The sequence below is a fragment of the Euleptes europaea genome, chromosome 10, assembly GCF_029931775.1.
Source record: "Euleptes europaea isolate rEulEur1 chromosome 10, rEulEur1.hap1, whole genome shotgun sequence".
Taxonomy (NCBI): domain Eukaryota; kingdom Metazoa; phylum Chordata; class Lepidosauria; order Squamata; family Sphaerodactylidae; genus Euleptes; species Euleptes europaea.
This window is the reverse complement of record NC_079321.1, coordinates 393,925-413,261: the sequence shown is the minus strand read 5'-3', so window position 1 is coordinate 413,261 and position 19,337 is coordinate 393,925. Positions and strand designations below refer to the sequence as shown.

The following is a 19,337-nucleotide window of genomic DNA, read 5'->3' as shown; positions in this document are numbered from 1 at the left end:
TTTCAGACATTTTGACATCCTGTTGCTTGGATCCCATTTCCGCCGTATTTCCTTCTCAGTGGGAAAAAAAAATCCCTCCTTTCCAAGTCCTCCCTCATTATTTGCCCGTCATTCTCATGTGTTATTCATTAAGCATTAGTCACTTGCCTTCCAAAAGGTCTTATTAATACAGTGCTAATACAAGAAATTGCAACAGCCAACTAGATGCACGTCTTTGTTTTGGAAGATTCTGAAGTGAAATAGGAACAAGGGCCATGTACGTTGGTAAAACACATCAAACCAGCTTCAATGAAATAAAGGCTTTTACTTATTTCAGCTGGGACAGAAGAAAGGTAGGCTGTGTTTTGTGGAGGGCAGAGAAGGTGACATTCTGACTTCCATAATGAGCAGCATTTAACTTCTCCTGGACAGCAACAAAACGAGAACCAGAACTGACCTTCTTAAACACGATGACTTCGTCTTCCCACACAGGATTCACAGCATTGCCCTGGGAGGTCTTGGTCTTGAGAGCTTTCCGCTTTGTGTCCACGGGCAGACCAAACATGTCCACTTCTACATAAGTCCCAACTTTTTTATCAGAAAGGAACTGTCCAGAAATGATCTGAAAAATCCAGCATTTGGGCAATGGGGTCAACAATGACAGGCAGACAAAGCTTGGCATGAACAGGCACGTTGACCTTTAATGCTCTGAGCAATCACATTGCAAAAATTATCCATCGGCGACAGCATACCTACCTTCACAGACAAAGTGTTGGCTACGATGCCATCTACGATACCTTCAGCAAATGGGTCGAACTGTTTGTCCGGCCTTCTCATGAACTCTGGTTTTAGCCTGTAGCCGCTTTTGCCGTTATATTCATACATCCCCATATTTATTTGCATAGACAAATCTGAGCAATAAAAATAAGAAAACATGTATTTCACCATGCGTGTGAGTGTTGACAGAATGAATTTCCATAAGGGTTCCGTGGTGTTCCAGCACATTGACAAACGAACCACCCCGACCCTCCGTCAGAGGTCTCCTGACTTCTTGATATGCACATCTTGCAGAACATTTTTGACCACAGACAAGCAGCCCTATCTCACTTTGGACACACACAATGGTTGTTTCTTAAGTGGCTCTGGACACAATTTATTGTCAGGCACTCAATGTGTCAATGGCATATCAAGAATTGCTGTGATGATACCAGTGATCTTCCGTTTGTACACTTAAGTATACTTAAGTATACGTATAACTGCTTGTGGGGCTAAATGTATGGGGTGAAATGAGCTTTTGGGCTTTTCCCCAACGGCTGTCTGAATCAGGCATCGAATGGTGGAAAAAGCACCGTCAGGACCCTCTGATTTGTATGCGGGCTAAAAGGGACCCTGTCAGCACCGTATTGTGGTGTCACAATGGCCGTTCTTTTCTGAGGGGGCAAATTATCCTCCTAGTCACTCTGTAAGCACCCCTTGTGTCCATCCAAGTTACAACAGCCTGAAGATCAAGAGTGGGGGTTCTGCCCATGGTACGGGAGTGTCTTTATGGCTGTGGGGAGGAGGCCGATCCCCTTTGGCTCTTGGTCACACAGTGAGGCAAGCTCTTATATGCTCTCATTATACAACGTTTCCATTTGCTGGGGTGCTCATGCTCGCCTTGCCATGTGGGTCAGCACCTGCAATTAAGCAAAAGCTACCCAACTAATGGGTAGAGATGGGTGACTCTCCAGGTAGAAGAAGAAAAGTTGGTTTTTACACCCTGCTTTTCTCTACCTTTAAGGAGTATCAAAGCAGCTTACAATCGCCTCCCCTTCCTCTCCCCAAAACAGACACCTTGGAGGTTGGTGGGGCTGAGAGAGTTCAGAGAGAACTGTGTCTGGCCCAAGATCACCAAGCAGGCTTCATGTGGAGGAGTGGGGAATCGAACTCGGTGAGCCCAAAGAGGGATTAGAGTCCACCTCTCTTAACTACTACACCACGCTGGCAGGATCCTACTGCAAATGGTTATCATGCTGCAAATGGTCAGCCAAGACCACTGTCGCTTTCTTTAGGGACAAGCGAAGAGGCACCTTTATTTTGCTCTACTGATTTCAAACACTGCGCCTGTCTCTGAAAATCTGGGCCCGCAGCTACACTTAACGCTCCCCATAACGTGATCCTGGCAAAGGCTTTGATATATTGCTGCCTAACAGAACTGGCTCTAGTTTGCTTACATGATCACGTTTGAAATTTTAGCAGGAATACAGTTAAACAAAACCATACCAGATCATCAAGTGATTTTCTGCTGTGCATGCCCACCAGATTAATTACATTTTCTTAATCAAACACTTTGTCATGAATTGCCTTCCCCAGATTAATATCAGCACAGAGCTTGGATTACAATTTACACCTCTCAAACAGAGCAGCCGCAATTCAGTAAGTTTGCAAAACAACAGCCCAAAGCCAACAATGAAATCAGCACCTGACTAAAAATGCAGCCTTTCAATCTCGAGGTAAAATACTTGATACTGGATATTTATTTGATTTGTGTTCTAAAGACAGAAACAGAAGTTACTCATTTTAAGCTAAAGATTAAAAGAAACTATTCACTTTAGCAGAAATGTGCATGCAATGTTTACATTTTCACTTCACAAAAATGTTATTTTCTTGCCGCATTTCTCTTACCGACAGTTTGGAAGTTCAGAGCAACCATCTGACAGCCGGCGTTCCAAAAGAGCTGTGGCATGTAATTGGAAGAATCCACACGGGTCCCTTTGGGATAAATTCGACTCAGCTGCATTTTGTTATACCTATATTTTGAGGTTAAGGGTAAAGTAGCACAGGCAGAGGAATATCGCCGAAAGCTTTAAACACAGAGATTGTTGATGCATGCACCTTGCTTAATAGATGCAGTTACCTATCCGGGACTGTATCTGAAAATACATGGCATATTCTCAATAAACACTGCAGCAAGAGAAACAGTCCACCAAGCAGCTGATCAGATTCTGCTTTATGGAGGTCTCTGTACGGCAGATATGGCCTCAGGGAAGCCTATATGCATGTGGGGGAACAAACCAACTTCTCCCATGGCTTTGCTGACCATGACACAATAAAAATGCAGAACCACAGCAAACTTACAGCAGCAGCGTTTCCAAGAACCATCACAGGACTCAGACAAAGATTCCCTCTGCCCCCCTCCCAATTCAAATTGGGACCCTAATTCCATTAAGAACACCAGAGGCATGTTGTTTGATGAGAACGGATATGCTGAACGATCCCTCCACAGCACCTTACCTGGCTACCCATAATTCTGTTCCCCGAGTATCCTCACGAGCTGGAATTACCCAAATGAATCCTCTGGATTTTCTACATGGGGGCTATACAGGTACAGGGGCTGAAATCTCAACAAGATAAAAAGCACTTAAACATTTGCATTAACTCAGTTGCTAATCTGGCACTGTGCAACACGTTTGCCAGCCCTCTCCAAGGCAAACCGCAGCAACTCTCTTCCTCAGTTATGACCAAGATATTATTTCCCCCCCCCCCCCTTAATTTCAAAGATACTCCACAAACTCGACAGGGGATTTTGTGAGCTGCTCGAGCGCTTTGGTTTCCACGAAGGAAGACATTTCAAAACTCTTATTCCGTTCTGAAATTTAAGAGAAAAACAAGTTGTAATTTTTTTATAAGGATTGTGATGTCCAAATAGATATAATTACTTATTTTACAAGAAAAAAAGTTATCATGCCTTTCTGCTCCAAACATGCAAGGTGGTTTTCAATATACAAAACCAACATTGACATAAAGTCACACTCAACTATAGCTGTGTCACACGATGATGTCCAAGACAACAACAGGCAAATCTCACTTGCGACTGAGTTCCATACAGAGGGATGAAGGGAGGTTTGAGTCTTGAAAGAGGATGCCCTGAAAATCTGGTTGGTCTCTCAGGAGCTCCTGGACTTGAATCTAACTGTTCTGTCCCTACTGCAAACCAATACGGCTACTCTCTGAAACCATAAGAAGAGAGTAAACTATCTCTAACAGACACTTGGCTAACCTCCAACAAAGGAGACACCCAGAGAAGAGTTCTGATAACATTCTTGGTGGGTGGCCTTCAAATACCCCAGGGTTCCAGTCTGTTTAGGGCTTTAGAAGTCCAGCAGTTTCAATTATGCCTGGAACCCAGGAAAGAGCTTCGAGCAGTGGACAGGAATCCTCACTGCAGCCAGTCCCTACCAACAACCAGGCCTCTCGTTGGGAGCAACGGAAGCTGCCGAAGGCTGTTTGGAGGCAGCCCTCCATCATGTAACTAAGAAGCGGAGGTTATGGTGGCAATGCACCGACACACGGAAGTAGGGGAGGGCTAGATGGATGACGTTAGAACAGTTGCGCTGTGATACATCCCGCAAAACAGGAAGCTGAAAGCCTTACAATGTTGGAAACAATTTTGAGAACTGTTGTTAGGTCTGTTTCAGAGCAGCAGTATCCCTTAACTTTCTCTGTTCCTGGGCATTAAGACTGTGGGCTTATTCCAGCAAACGGTGTGGTTGCAGGTGGGCATTTTTTATTGCCTGCCCTGGATTTTAATGGTTGGTGCTGGTCTTTTTTCCCCTTCCACTCTTTTTGATGGGTATACACATTCAGACAGAATGCCTCCCAGGCCATTCTAGCTTAACATGAAGAGAGGAATGCCTTCATGAAGTGATCATAAACCTGGAAAAGTATGCTCAAAGTGAAATTACAAAGAAGAGCTGGCCGATCGTCATTCTGCAAGTTTTCAAGGAACACAGTAAAATCCTCTGGACCCCACCAGAGCCTTTGCCAGGCGGCAGGACTCCTCTGAGCCGGATGTTTTCCTTGCTGCATTTCCTTAATCATGAATGGAGACAACTTGGAAAGCTTTAAGAGGGGAGTGGACACATTCATGGAGGAGAGGAGTATTCACGGCTACTAGTAAAAATGGATACTACACATGAACACATGAAGCTGCTTTATACTGAATCAGACCCTTGGTTGTGGGCTTCTTAGAGGCACCTGGTTGGCCACTGTGTGAGCAGACTGCTGGACTTGATGGGTCTGATCCAGCAGGACTTTTCTTGGGTTCTTATGCCTATTATATTGGGTGCTGTGGAACACAGGCAGGATGGTGCTGCTGCAGTTGTCTTGTTTGTGGGCTTCCTAGAGGCACCTGGTTGGCCACTGTGTGGGCAGACTGCTGGACTTGATGGGCCTGGGTCTGATCCAGCAGGCCTTTTCTTAAGAGTAGATTTTGGCTGCATATCAGAAGCAGCAGTACTGATTCTTCTTAAGGAAGACCCCTTTTAGGGACTGGTGACTGGAAATGGCCCCCATGTGGCAATTTCCACAGCTGCCAAGTGCATTGCTGGTCATTCTGGGAATGTAAAGTTCCACTTGAACAGAGTTTCCGTGCTTGTATCAGATGTTGGCAAGAATAAGCACTGCCAGCATGGAAACTCTGTTCCAGGCAGAACATAATAAAACAGCCAGGAGTTATACAGTAGCAATCAACAAACACCAGCCAGAATTTTACAGGTATTGACAGAACAGCCTTATACCTTGAGCCTACATATTTAATTTAGAGGCGAGGCTGACCAACTTCAAAAGATTTTAATTCCGTGTGGGTTTGTTCAGAATGTAGCCGTAGGCTTGGATTCCACATCCATTGTTTATGTTTACACCCACTGTTTTCAACGGGAGTGAGGAATGATTCACACATCACCTGACGTGTAGACTGCAACAGAGAGTATTTAATTGCCCAAATGACGCATGCCGAGCATTCATAACTGAAGTCATCTCCATATTATTTATGACCAAGGTATTTGCTCAGGGAGATAGTCAAGGCAGAGTATTCTTTCCATTGGGTTTGGGGTTCACTGAAAATCCCAAAGTGTGTGGAACCCCAAGAACATCATTTGCAAATGCAGACCGAGACCAGTGCTGACTTAGCAGCTCACCCAGTCTGCCCAACAGAATACCAGGGTAAAATAAGTCAGTTGCACAGCAGATGTGGTGAAATTTTTGGTGGCAAGCCCACTCAACCAAATCGTGAACATTTGAACTTCACACTACAGCTTCTAGTAAAGAGGCCAAGAGTGCTTTATTTATTTGTTTGTTTATTTTTCAAATTTGTATCCCGCCCTCCTCAGCAAGCTTTAAACATGGCCATCTCTGGCCAGAAACTCCCAGATGATACACAGCTATAAATATCCTTACCCAAATCTCTGGGTCATGCGGTAGAGGTCCTATAACACTGCACAGCTGCTGTGAACACATGAAGCTGCCTTATACTGAATCAGATCCTCAGTCCATCAAGGTCAGTATTGTCTACTCTGACTGGCAGCAGCTCTCCAGGGTCTCAGGCTGAGGTCTTTCACATCACCTACTGTCTAGTCCTTTCAACTGGAGATGCCTTCCAACTGGAGATGCTGGGGATTGAACCTGGGATCTTCTGCATGCCAAGCAGATGTTCTACCTCTGAGCCATGCCCCCTCCTCGTGGTTAAATGGCTAAGAGTGAACAAACTGAAATGAAACTCTGGAAAGACAGAAGCAATGCTGGTGGGGAAGACAGAGGTCTTGAAAGACACTGTGCTCCCCACTTTTGATGGGGTTCAGCTGACCCTTGGCGACTCAGTTAAGAGCCTCAGGGTTGTACCGGACCCAACATTATTGCTGGAGAAGCAAGTTATTGCAGCTGCAAAAAAGGCTTTCTTTCATAGCCTAGCCCGTAAGATGGCCCCTTACCCTGAGAAGGCTGATCTGGCCACCTGGCACCCTGCCATGGTGACATCGAGACTAGACTACTGTAATGCATTGTTCATTGGTCTCCCCTCAAAATCAATTCAGAAACTCCAGTTGGTGCAGAATGCCGCAGCTTGGTTATTATCAGGAGCTAGTCACAGCCTGCATATGACTCCCATTCTACAGTCAAATTATTATGGACTGTGGTCTCTACTACCATGTATAGTTTGCTGTACACTGGATCCTACTGTGTAATCTGGCATCCTATTATGTGACATTTTATCACCTCTGTTTTGCTTCAATTGTTTTTTAGACTACTAGTTGGATCTACAACCCAAATCCTATTCCATTGTTTCTCGAATATCTCATATTGTTGATTGTATTGATTTACTCTGTGTAATCTGCTTTGAGTCCTGGTAAGAAAGGTGGAGTATAAACAGTGTAAAAAAAGAAATATAAAATTCTGCGCGGCGCAAGCATCTTTTGAAAAAAGCAACTCACAGTACAGTACACTGTTGAGATCAAAGAGCAAAGCTGTTGTCCAGAAAAGCTGGACGTGGGTCTGGAATGTTTAACCTCTGCCCAGGCAGGGTCTGCCAATGCTCACGTCAAACCCAGACGGGCATTTCAAACACTGCAGTCGATCTTTTGAAAGACAGCAGAAGAGAGTCACAGAGTGATCTGCCTTGCTAAAGCCAAGTGAAACAGGATGGACCGCCTCGAAGAGTGTGTGTGCTCATGTGCTTTGCTTTAAGGATCAACGAGGTGCCTGTTTGTTTTCTCAAGATGTTGCAAAGGGCATTCCAAGCGAGGCCATTTCAGCAGAAAGCAGCAGGAGACTGTGAGTTTGGTCCATGTGGTTCTTTTGACAATTAATAGAATTGATGTAGGAAGATGGGATTTGCATTCCTGCTTGTGTTATGCATGAAAATGAAGGCGTTTTGCAAAAAATAAAATAATTCCACTACTGTTCCTACCACACCAGCACATTTAAACACCTTGGGAACAATATCACCACACAAGCATTTTGCATCACTGATTTCAGTGCAAGAATGAAACGTCTCTCCCGCTGAAATCATTGGGACCTGAAACGTCTTCACATCAACAGGACTCTGCCCTTAACCTTTTTACATTCCCATTGCTGCCAGCTTAGAGAACAGCAGTAGGAGTTATTTTTGGTTCCAACGTCACTGCAGGTGAATATGCTTTATACATTGTCGACAAGAACTTTAAGGTTAGCTGCCAAGGAAGAGAAGAAAATCTACTTCCTTCGGTAGAAATGTACCATTGTACGTAACAGGTGACTGACCACCCAGCATGCTAAAATGTCTCGGGAGCATCGTCGGCTGCATTCTCCTTTCAATAAATGGCACAGAGCTCTCTGCTTTCTTTCTAAAGCAATGGGGCATTTACCCAGAAGTGCAATCGGAAGGCTTTTCCTGGTACCCTGGCCTCACAGCATGACCCTAACAGAGCTTCTCAGTCTTCTTTACTTGGAATTGGTTTTGAGTAACCAAACCGATGTTACTGTCAAACTGCTACAGCCCATATACTTATATTTATGCATCCCAGTTATGCCTCCTTGACCTGCACATGGATTATTAAGAACCCCACACCCTGGTTTGTGTCCAAGTGCTGTCTCTTCCCAAGAAACTTACCATAACAAATGCTGCCTTGAAATCCCAACTCTAAAGCCTTGCCAAACTACCTGCACCTTCTGAGAAGACCACCATGTTGTTCAAAAGCTCCCCAGAAAAACAAACAAACAGGTGTCGGCCCTATTAACAGTTCAGCTTACTACTGTGAATTGGAAATGCATGAAAGGGCTTATGCTAATATTAAACTAATGTACTCAACCAACATAAAGTATGACAAGACAACGAAATGGGATATTGCCGAAATTTCAAGTACTCACTTTTAGACGTCTCAAATGATTCAAACTTCACAGGCTGTATGTAATTCACCAAGTTGGACATTTCTTCGGTCGCCATGGCCTCCCTTCCAGCTGTCCCCTAGAAGGGAAAGACCAACATCAAGAGAAGTTTTGACCAATTATTTCAACAATTCTGGCAGGGCTTTGAAGTCAACACAAGCAAACCTAAGGCGTCTTTTCAATGCCTCCCTAAATTTCCCCAGTGTCAGAGTAGGTTTTTCCACTCAAAAGCCAGGCCTGCCGAAACGTCTCAGCAGCCTTTTCAGCCTTGCTAACGCTACCATGTCCAATAGCAAAGCAGCCCTTTCAAGACCTGTAACTTCTCTAAAGACAGAGAGATAGGAAACCCAGGCCGTTTATTCATTGTAAATCTTCTCCTGCAAAACGGGGACTAGAATTCTACACACAATGCTGTTGGACAAGCGGCCCACAAAAATTAAAATGAGGACAGGCTCTGCTGGGAGGTTCACATACTTTAAAAAGCGGGGGCAAGAAACGAAAAGGGAGCAAAGGGCAGCGGAGGGCAGCCAATTTGACCACGCCGGATCCCTGGGAAGAGTCCACGGCTGGGCCTGCAGGTCACGTTGAAGTGGACACTTTGCTTTTTAAGATCTCCATCCATCCATTCTGAGCAGCAGGCAGCAGCAGTAGAGAGCCAGCGTGGTGTAGTGGTTGAGAGTGGAGGACTCTAATCTGGTGAACCGGGTTGGTTTCCCCACTCCTCCCCAAGAAGCCTGTTGGGTGACCTTGGGCCAGTCACAGTCACAATTTGACCATGCCGGATCCCTGGGAAGAGTCCACGGCTGGGCCTGCAGGTCACATTGCAGTGGACACTTTGCTTTTTAAGATCTCCATCCATCCATTCTGATCAGCAGGCAGCAGCAGTAGAGAGCCAGCGTGGTGTAGTGGTTGAGAGTGGAGGACTCTAATCTGGTGAACCAGGTTGGTTTCCCCACTCCTCCCTAAGAAGCCTGTTGGGTGACCTTGGGCCAGTCACAGTTCTCTCCAAACTCTCTCAGCCCCACCTACCTCACTAGATGTCTGTTGTGGGGAGGGCAAGGGAAGGAGATTGTAAGCCCGTTTGATTCTCCTTAAAAGGTAGAGAGAGTTGGCATATAAAAACCAACTCTTCTTCTAGAGTTCTTTCTGCCATGGAAGGAGAGAACAAGTTTTCTGAACTTGCTGACTCCTTGTCTTTTAGCTGGGGCTCAGATGGTTCCCCCCTTGGCCATTGTGCTTGTCTTAGGAGGGCAGAAATGTAGAACCCCTCAGTGGCCCTTGGACTTCTAAGCCATGATCCAGTAAAACGTTCAGGCACCTATTTCCGACTGTGGCTTGCATCCCATGATAACTTGCTAATGGAAGGCATTTTCCATCAGCAGAACAGGATCTCCTCATCGGCCACCTCCATCTGCAGCCCCAAATGCTCCCTGGGGGATAGGAGATCCCCAGGAACAGCTCAAGTGGGGCGGGGCAGTTGGAGGTCTGCAGCACAGGGGTGTGTGTGGAAATGTCCCCCTTCTGCTGCTGGAAACTTGGTGTGGACTCCAAGCCTGCAGTGTGCATAACCAAACTTACAGGAAACAAATCACAAAATCACCAAAATCACAAAATCACATATGGTTGGAAGAGACCACAAGGGCCGTCCAGTCCAACCCCCTGCCACGCAGGATCCCACAATCAAACAAGGAGATAACTGAACCGCAGGTCTCAATTTCACTTAAAATTTATTTAAGATACTGGTACCCTGCTTCACAACACCAAGATTTCAGAGTCATTGGGACATTCCTGATGTAATATTCTCAAGCTGATTTATGCTATTTTGGTTCTTATTATTTGAATATAACTTTCAAAACAAGACATTGAAAAACTTCCAGCTTTTGAAGTAGGATGGAGGTGCATATAGTGGGGTCTTCAATTTTTCCAGGATTGAATTTTTAAAAAGGAGATACGGCCATTTATATTTCATGATGATTCCACGTGTACACCTCATTGCTGTTGCTGTTGATCATTCATTTGTTTCTTTTCTGCTATTTTTATGCCGCTGGCCCACAAATGACACATCCGTTTTAAATAGGGAAAAAAAAGCATCAGGAAAAATAAAATGAAACAAGGGAGATTGCTGAATTGACATTTCAGTGTGTGAAAACCCAACCCATCTCTTGGTGAAAGCGTTTCCTATTCGGAGTGAGGGCACTATGAACAGCTGTCTTCATTTTAAATTGGCTTCATTTGTGATGTGTCGTAGTCAGATATGACTGACTGCGTGGCGTGATGACCTCATCCAATCTACTCCCTGGCTGCCTAGGGCCACTTGAGTGAGGTGGAGGGGGGGGGGAATAGCACCAAAGCAGCGGTGGAGAGTAGGGAAATGGTTGCAAAGAGCCTGACAAAGAGATAAAATTAAGGTTTTTTAAAAAGAAAATATTTTACACTCCCCTTCATTTTGAAACACCAAACGAGCCAAAATTCTTCCCAATCCTATTTTTAATCTAGCACATAAATGTCAGAAGAGTTCTTGCTGGGCAATTTGCCTCAAGACAGCAGCACAGTCCTATCGTTAGCCTATATTAAGGAGTCTTTTGTTGGGGGGGGCAGGAGTACTGGGAGAGGCGTCCTTAATCGCGGAAGCTGGAGTGGGGAACAAAACGGCCGACATTCCAAAACAATCTTGAGGCAACTAGGAGAAGTCTTCTGGGTTTCCATAAAACTGTGACATATTCTCATGGCTCACAGAGAGGATTTGTCAAAGGACGGAGTCTTCAAATTCACTGCAGGTATTTTTAGTACCTCCTGATGACACGACAGCAAAACTCTTATTAATCAAGTTCCTCAGCTCCTTCCCCCACCTCCTCCACAAGAGTACAGTTTCAACCCGAGATGCAATCAGGTAATTTTAGACTCTGGACTGAATGGTTTGGGAAGAGGGGGGGCTGGCTTTAAACGGTAATATATATGTCAAAAGTGTAGCCCAGCATTCTTCCATGCCCTCCCCCCATCTGACCATGATGAGGGCACTACTGGTTTGGGCACAATCTTAGGTGAAGGACTGTCTCTTCCACCTCTTTCAATCACGGGGTATAAAACCAGAGCTGTGATGAATGATGCCCAAAAGTTTGCCCAAACCAATGCAAACAGACCCTTACAAAGGGCAAGAAGAAGAAGAGTTGGTTTTTTATATGCCGACTTTCTCTACCATTTAAAGGAGACTCAAACTGGCTTACAATCACCTTCCCTTCCCCTGCCACAACAGACATCCTGTGAGGTAGGTGGGGCTGAGAGAGCTCAAAGGGAACTGTGACTAGCCCAAGTTTACCCAACTGTGTAGGAGTGGGGCAACAAATCCAGTTCACCAGATTAGTCTCCGCCGCTCATGTGGAGGAGTGGGGGAATCAAACCCGGTTCTCCAGATCAGTCCACCGCTCCAAACCAACGCTCTTCACCACTACACCATGCTGGCGAGTCATCCCCAGCTGAAGTGCTGCAAACAGATGGGCCAACTCCACAGGTTACTGTCAACATGACGGCAGCGCAGCTGTCAAGTGAGAAAAAACCCACAGTTCTCCTGGCAGAAGGCCAAGGAGTTCTCCATCGCTTCAAAGGAATTCATAGAACTGGCCAAGGTTATTCTAAAACCACATACAAGTACCAGCTGGAGTCTTGACAAATGCATATACACATGTCCGGAACAAAGAGGTAAAGAAAATATTTGACTGAGGGCTCTGTGCTACCTCCTTCCATGGACAAATGTGTATTATCGATTTGGAAGAAAAGGAAGAAAAAGAGGGAGAAGGCACCAAAACAAAAGGAAAGTGAAGAAACAACTGGTGCAAGAGAAATAATATTTTAATAAGTTCTGTAACCCCAACGCGCTTCGTGTGAGCTTCTTCAGGGGGAATCTTTTTTTTACTTCAGTGTCCCCTGCACCAATTATTTCCCTTCCACCGTTTCTTCAGTGATGCTGAAGTAGAAAAAGATTCCCCCTGAAGAAGTTCATGCAAAACGCGTTGGGGTTACAGAACTTATTAAAATATTATTTATTGCACCTATTGTTTCTTTGCTGTCGTATTATCAACTGGCCCAAATTGTTAGATGGTATATTACACAGAGGAGCCAGAATTATGAACACATGAACACATGAAGCTGCCTTATACTGAATCAGACCCTTGGTCCATCAAAGTCAGTATTGTCTACTCAGACCGGCAGCGGCTCTCTAGGGTTTCAGGCAGAGGTCTTTCACATCACCTACTTTCCCAGTCCCTTTAACAGGAGATGCCGGGGATTGAACCTGGGACCTTCTGCATGACAAGCAGATGCTCTACCACTAAGCTATGGCCCTTCCCAATGTTTTGGTCCACCCTCTTTGTTAGCCTGCGTGAATAATACTGACATCTAAAACCTGATGGTTTCAGCTCAAGGCCTCAGAGAGGGTTTGTCCATCACACTGAGCAGACCAGTAAGCATTAGAAAGGGCAAAAAAGGTTATCTCAGCCGCTGGACCTCTTCAGCAAAGGTTGGAAGGCAGGTGGCAAACATCTAACGTTTGCAACCCAGTTTTCGCCCTCGGTATCCACAAGATGGCAGCGCAGGACTTAGTCATGGAGGCAAAAATGCAAGCCGCACTCTCCGAGTCCTGTCGAGGCAAAGAGTACTGCAAAAAAACCAGATTCATCCCTTACTTCATCCATTGATGATTTTTTGCAGTCATCGTCTTCATCATCATCATCATCGCTCTCGATTTCCACTTCGCCTGCAACATTTTAATTGGAACAACAACAAAAAACCTCAGTGCCGAGTATGAGACGAAGAAAGCCAATTTTCCTCCCACCCAGACATACACGTTTTATTTCCACCACACCCAGAGAAGCTTCACTCCCAGTTCTATCAGAGTATCATAGGTGTGAGAGGTACAATAGCATTGTCAACTATTTTTCAAATCATTGACCTACAAGCCAAGGAGCCAGAATAACACCTTCCCGATATGCCCCCCACCCCCTGGAGTAGACAACTTTCTGCAGATGCCAACCTACTGGTGGCCCGAAGAGTGTCCAGCTGTCCTAAACAGGGGCCGGAGCTGGTGGAACTCTCTCTCTCTCTCTGACGAGACCAGGTCCCTGTGGGATTCTCACCCAGTTCCTCAGGGCCTGTAAGACCAAGATGTCCCGCCAGGCCTATGGTTGAGGGGCAGCAGTGGTTTTCCATCAGAGCTGGCCTCCCATTTCTCTCCTTCCCCCCTCCTTTTTATTGTTACCATCTAAGTGAGGGAGCCCCGGTTGTTCTTTTCCAAGTCGGCCAAAGACCCTGCGGGCTGAAATTGAGGGCCATCTGTCCTACTTTAAATTATTTAAACTGAAAACTGCTTGATTTTAATGAATATGGTGTGATTTGAACATTTTATTGTATTTTATGCATTTTTAAGATTTTTAAGAGCCTGGCCCTGGCCGGGTTATGATGATGATGATGATGAAGTAACCCTATAGAATCATAGAGTTGGAAGGGACCACCAGGGTCATCTAGTTCAACCCCCTGCACAATGCAGGAAACCCACAACTACCTCCCCCCTACACCCCCCAGTGACCCCCACTCCATGCCCAGAGGATGGCCAAGATGCTCTCCCTCTCATCATCTGCTTAAGGTTATAGAATCAGCATTGCTGACAGATGGCCATCTAGCCTCTGCTTAAAAACCTCCAGGGAAGGAGCGCTCACCACCTCCCGAGGACGCCTGTTGTTCCACTGAGGAACCGCTCTAACTGTTAGAAAATTCTTCCTAATGTCTAGACGGAAACTCTTTTGATTTAATTTCAACCCGTTGGTTCTGGTCCGATCTTCTGGGGCCTCACATTACCCAACCGAGCAGAAATGGACTCAAAGTCACACAGAAATAGAACGATCACTACAGAGGAAGCCACACAGATTTATACCTGGAACACTTAAGATGTTATTTACAGCCAGACTCTAAATCACAAGCAGGGATCTCTTTCATGCCCATTACTTCTACCCCACCCCACCTCCTTCTACCTTATGTGCCCTCTGCTGCCACATACGTTTCATGCCTGGGTACGCACTGCAAACATAATTGTTGCTGAGGCAGACCAGGAAAAGAACAGTCAAGTTCGTCAAACTGACACGGGCACAAACGGAACGCAGAACCTTCAGCTAAAGCCATCGCAAACAAACCATCAGGGAGGGTTCAGTTTTCAAGGCACCTTTCTTTCCTCAAAAGCTCGAACACTGTGTCCAGGGGACGTGGCTCATGGTGCACAGGTTTGGCACACAGAAGGTCCCACCAGGCTTAACCCCTGGCCTCTGCAGTAAAAAGGATCAGGCGAGAGGTGGCGTGGAAGAACTCTGCCTGAGGCCCTGGAGAGCGGCTGCTGGTCTGAGCGGGCAGGGAACGCGACGGATAGATGGTCTGATTTAGGATAAGGAAGCTTCATGGGTTCCTGCATTCAAAAATAAATGGATACTGAGGCATCCAAATATTTAAAGGATTTGAACCCGACACTTCAGTTCTCTGCCCAAGTCCTGTGGATCTGGTATCATGGGGAAGGACGGGGGGGGGGGGGGGTCTTCAAGAAACCCTGAATGCAAACCTAAGCAGAGTTATACCCTTCTAGGTCAATCCGTTTAGGTTTTGGTTGTTCACTTGGTTTTATTCATGTTGTCGCTTCATTCTTATTCGTTTTAATGGTTATTTTTATCTAATTAATGTCAATTTACCATTTTCCTCTTTTAAGCCACCCGGGTGCTTTTTCAAGTAGAAAGGTAGCATATAAATCTTACGAATAAAGTACTAAAAATGGGAAGTAACCCTAGTATTGTCCTTGGTGAAATTTAGCAGGAATGGTGTGTTCTGCTTTGACACACACAAAACACTAACAATGAGAAGGATTCCATTTGAGGCAAATGGAATAAAGAATCAGAACAAACAACATGTGGAGAAAGATTTGCCACACTTAAGTTCCCATTACACAGAAAAGAGGTGGCAGGAATCTTGATAGCAATTTTCAAGTATTTTAGCCTAACAGAAAAATATGGAACAGTGTTTTAAACATTGTGGAAAATCAGTGGAAAAATATACAATTGTATGGCTGTTTTCTGCTTCAGTTTCTTTTTTGTTTATAGAAAGAAAACTAAGTGGGAAGCAGGCTGTGCTTTGGGGGATATTTACTAAAGTACATGGAATGACGTTGTAAAAGGAACACATTAAAAGAGTCACTTCTCTGTGGTATTTTGGGGAGGATTTCCTCCCCCCCCCCCCCGAATTATTATAAAGAAGATTCAGTAAAGGGTGTTTGAAGTCAGAAGCGCTTGCTGAGCATCGCCAGCTGAGGGCAGCTGAACATGTGCTCAGAAACGAGGCTGTTTCTTTTCCTGGAGGTTTTCAAAGAATATTAGCAAGAAGTTCTTGTTAAGCCTAAGGGCCCCTCGCGTGGGAAGGGGCAGGGGGATGCTCCTTGAGGTCTGTTCCAAGATGAATCCATTGTTAAAAGAACTAAGTGGTTAAATGCCCGCTGAAGGTCTGTAACAGCCTGAGGGTGCATCCAGACTGCGGCTTACCCAACAATGGTAGAAACAGTCTCCATTGGCTACCGACCATGGACCATGCCCCAACCTCCAGAGTCTTCAGTGGCCTTAGATCCACATACCTGCAGGATTGATCCACATACCCTCCTGTGACAACTTCACAGATCTGAGCAAAGCCTTCTTAAGGTTCTACTCTACAAACGGGTAAGTTTGGCAACTGCTTGTTTGTGAATATTCTCCGTGGTGGCATCTCTCTTTGTGGTATGGCCTGCTTGAGGAGGTCAGGAAGTCTCCCACACTTCTGGACCTGTTTTGTGGTGGCACCCACACGTACCTAGAAGCGGCACCTGTTTTTCTGAGGAAGGGAAGGCTTTCTCTAGTCCTGAGGGGAGAACTGGTGGAAATCAGTGCATCTTTTTAAAAAAAAAGGTAGGAAGAAGAAGAAGAAGAAGAAGAAGAAGAAGAAGAGTTGGTTTTTATATGCTGACTTTCTCTACCACTTAAGGAAGACTCAAATGGGTTCACAATCATGTTCCGTTCCCCTCCCCACAACAGACAATGGTGGCACAGCTTCTACCATTCCACAGAATGTACAGAACAGTCATGTTCAGGAGGGCATTTTTATGAAGGGATTAGAACAGGTCCAGAATGGAACAGTCCAGGAGGTCACCTTTAAAATGGAACAGGATTGTAGACTATTGCAGTGATGATTCTAGGGTATAATCCTGCTTTTACTGCATTGCCCTCTACCTTTCTACGTTGTTTATAGTCTCTACCTTGCCTTAGGTGGTTTTTATTTACACTGAATATGAATTCTGTACTATAGCATTGTGCACTGGATGTCTTGTGATGTATGAGTACATTGCTTTCACTCTGTAACTTGCCTTGAGTCTCAGTGAGAACAGGGGGCTAGAAACACAGTAAACAAATCAATAAAGCACCAACTCCCAGAAGAAGCACCTGTTGGGCAGGAGCAAATCACCCACGAGACAGGGAGGCTGCGCCCCACACACTCACTCCTGTCCCACCTCCCTATAACAGTGTCTTTGCACTGACTGGCGAGCTGCACATAGATCTGCTCACGTTACTCGTTTATAAGTTGCCTCTTGCTACGGGGGGGTGGGGAGGAGAGAAAGGTGGGCTACAAAGGATTTGTCACCAGGCATCAATGGCAACCATCAAAACAAGCAACATTTAATAATCAGCCATTAACAACAGTCAACAAAAATCCAACTGAGTAGCCTGAACAGACAAGCCAAGTAACAGCCGCTTCCACCACTGACAGCCCTTCGCTATCAATTCATCAAATGCTCTCTGAAACAGGACTTTGCTGCATCTCCTCCTAAAAATCATTAGAGATGATGCCGTGATGTATGTCTGGCAGTCAGGAGATGATGGTCCAGGAAAGCTATTTTTAAAGCAGTGCATCAAGGAAGGCTGTTTGGAGAAAGGGTCCAATGTCCCTCCCCCCCCCCTGTGTGGGGGCAACTGGGTTAATTTGAAAAAAAAAATCTTTAAAGTATTTTTAAAATTCCAAAGCAGCACTTTATTCCTTCTGTTTTTAGGCCTTCGGGGCATCAAATAGAGAAACAATTCTGCAGGTTACGTTTTTTATATGAATATTCTGCTGCTGTGGGTAATATCCCAAGCCCGTGTGTTTGATTCTATCCCATTTACTTTACGGTAAGAAATATAAAATCATCAGCCTTTAGAGGTGCGAACTCTTTTTTGGACCTCGCTAGGCGCTTAAAATTAGGGATGACAGAAATATTACCCCAATCTATACTCTCGTACACAGTTGCAAAAAAATTGCATAGTACAGCCAGAATGCTACATCAAAACATATTCAGCATTTGTGCTCCCATAAAATACCACACATAGACCACAACATAACCACAAAAGTGCACATACATAGATATTAGACACATCAAAAATCTCATTAAATATTTCAATATTGGACTATTGAGTTTAGGCTTTTAGCCAATATTGAAACATTTAATGAGATTTTTGATGCATCTAATATCTATTTATGTGCACTTTTGTGGTTATGTTGTGGTCTATGTAGGGTATTTTATGGGAGCACACGTGCTGAGTATGTTTTGATATAGCATTCTGGCTGTACTGTAAAATTAGGGGTGCGCCTCTGAAATCAACAGACAGTGCCCATACCGGGGAATTTATTTCACCATATATCTGGCACAGGCTTGTAATCCCTATAAAGCGAGGACCTGCAGTAGAGACCTTATGCTGCCCAAGATCATGGTGAGAAAAAAATTAAAAAAGGGATGGAATTTGTACACCCCCTTAGCATCAAAACTGACACAAATTTTTCTTAATGACAGCTGCTTAACGGTCTGAATTGCTTAGAATGCCGTGCCCTGCTAAATTTCGTGTTCGTGTTCATGACAGACTATTATTAGATATTATGCCTGACACACATTAATCCCTGTTCAGAGCTACTTTAACTGAATGTAAATTTCCCATTTTCTCTCAAGTTGCATCAATTTACAAGCGATAACAGCCTGACAGCATCAAGTAGATAAAGTAGCCAAAAGCAAAGACCGGGGTAAAATTAGAGGAGGAATAGGACATGTGTCCCTTAAAATTAAACAGGAGTCTGGTAGCATCTAAACAACTAGCAAAATTTATTTTGGCACAGGGTTCGTGAGTCAGAGCTGTCTACTGAGGAAGTGATCTCTGGCTCACAAAAGATCACGTCAGAATAAATTTGGTTAGTCTTTAAGACTCCTGCATAATTTTTTTGCTGTCATGTCACAGTTGACTTATGGCTCCCTGGAGGCTTTTCAAGGGATGTCCCGAGGTGGTGTGGCCTCTGCCTGCCTCGGCAGAGAGACCTTGGACTTCCTTGGGGGTCTCCTATCCAAATACTGACCAAGGCCAAACCTCCTTAGCTTTCGGGACCCGAGGAGACCGGGCCAGCCTGGGCCATCCAGGTCAGGATGTAATTTTGTTACAACAGACTAGTTTGGCTTTTATCTCAGGACTCCTTAATATGTACATTAGAGCAAACTACACCGTTTTCTTGCATGTTTTAAAAAGGCTCAGGAATTTCTGTATTGCACAACTTTCTATGAACATGGTTTTGACACAATCTTTTAAACACAACATTCAAGCAAAACTGTGGTGTCACGA

At 44.9% G+C, this 19,337-nt stretch overlaps 1 protein-coding gene across 1 annotated transcript in view; it reads right to left on the bottom strand.

Annotated features, from left to right (window-relative positions):
- PLCB1 (phospholipase C beta 1) overlaps positions 1–19,337 on the bottom strand; it is a 195,759-nt gene that overhangs the window by 90,782 nt on the left and 85,640 nt on the right. Inside the window, exons 12-17 of the mRNA XM_056856453.1 lie at positions 13,335–13,405; positions 8,638–8,734; positions 3,523–3,607; positions 2,644–2,768; positions 736–890; positions 437–601 (exon numbers count right to left, since the gene is read on the bottom strand). Of these exons, the coding sequence (XP_056712431.1) occupies positions 437–601; positions 736–890; positions 2,644–2,768; positions 3,523–3,607; positions 8,638–8,734; positions 13,335–13,405 (698 nt within the window). The remainder of the gene's footprint in view (positions 1–436; positions 602–735; positions 891–2,643; positions 2,769–3,522; positions 3,608–8,637; positions 8,735–13,334; positions 13,406–19,337) is intronic.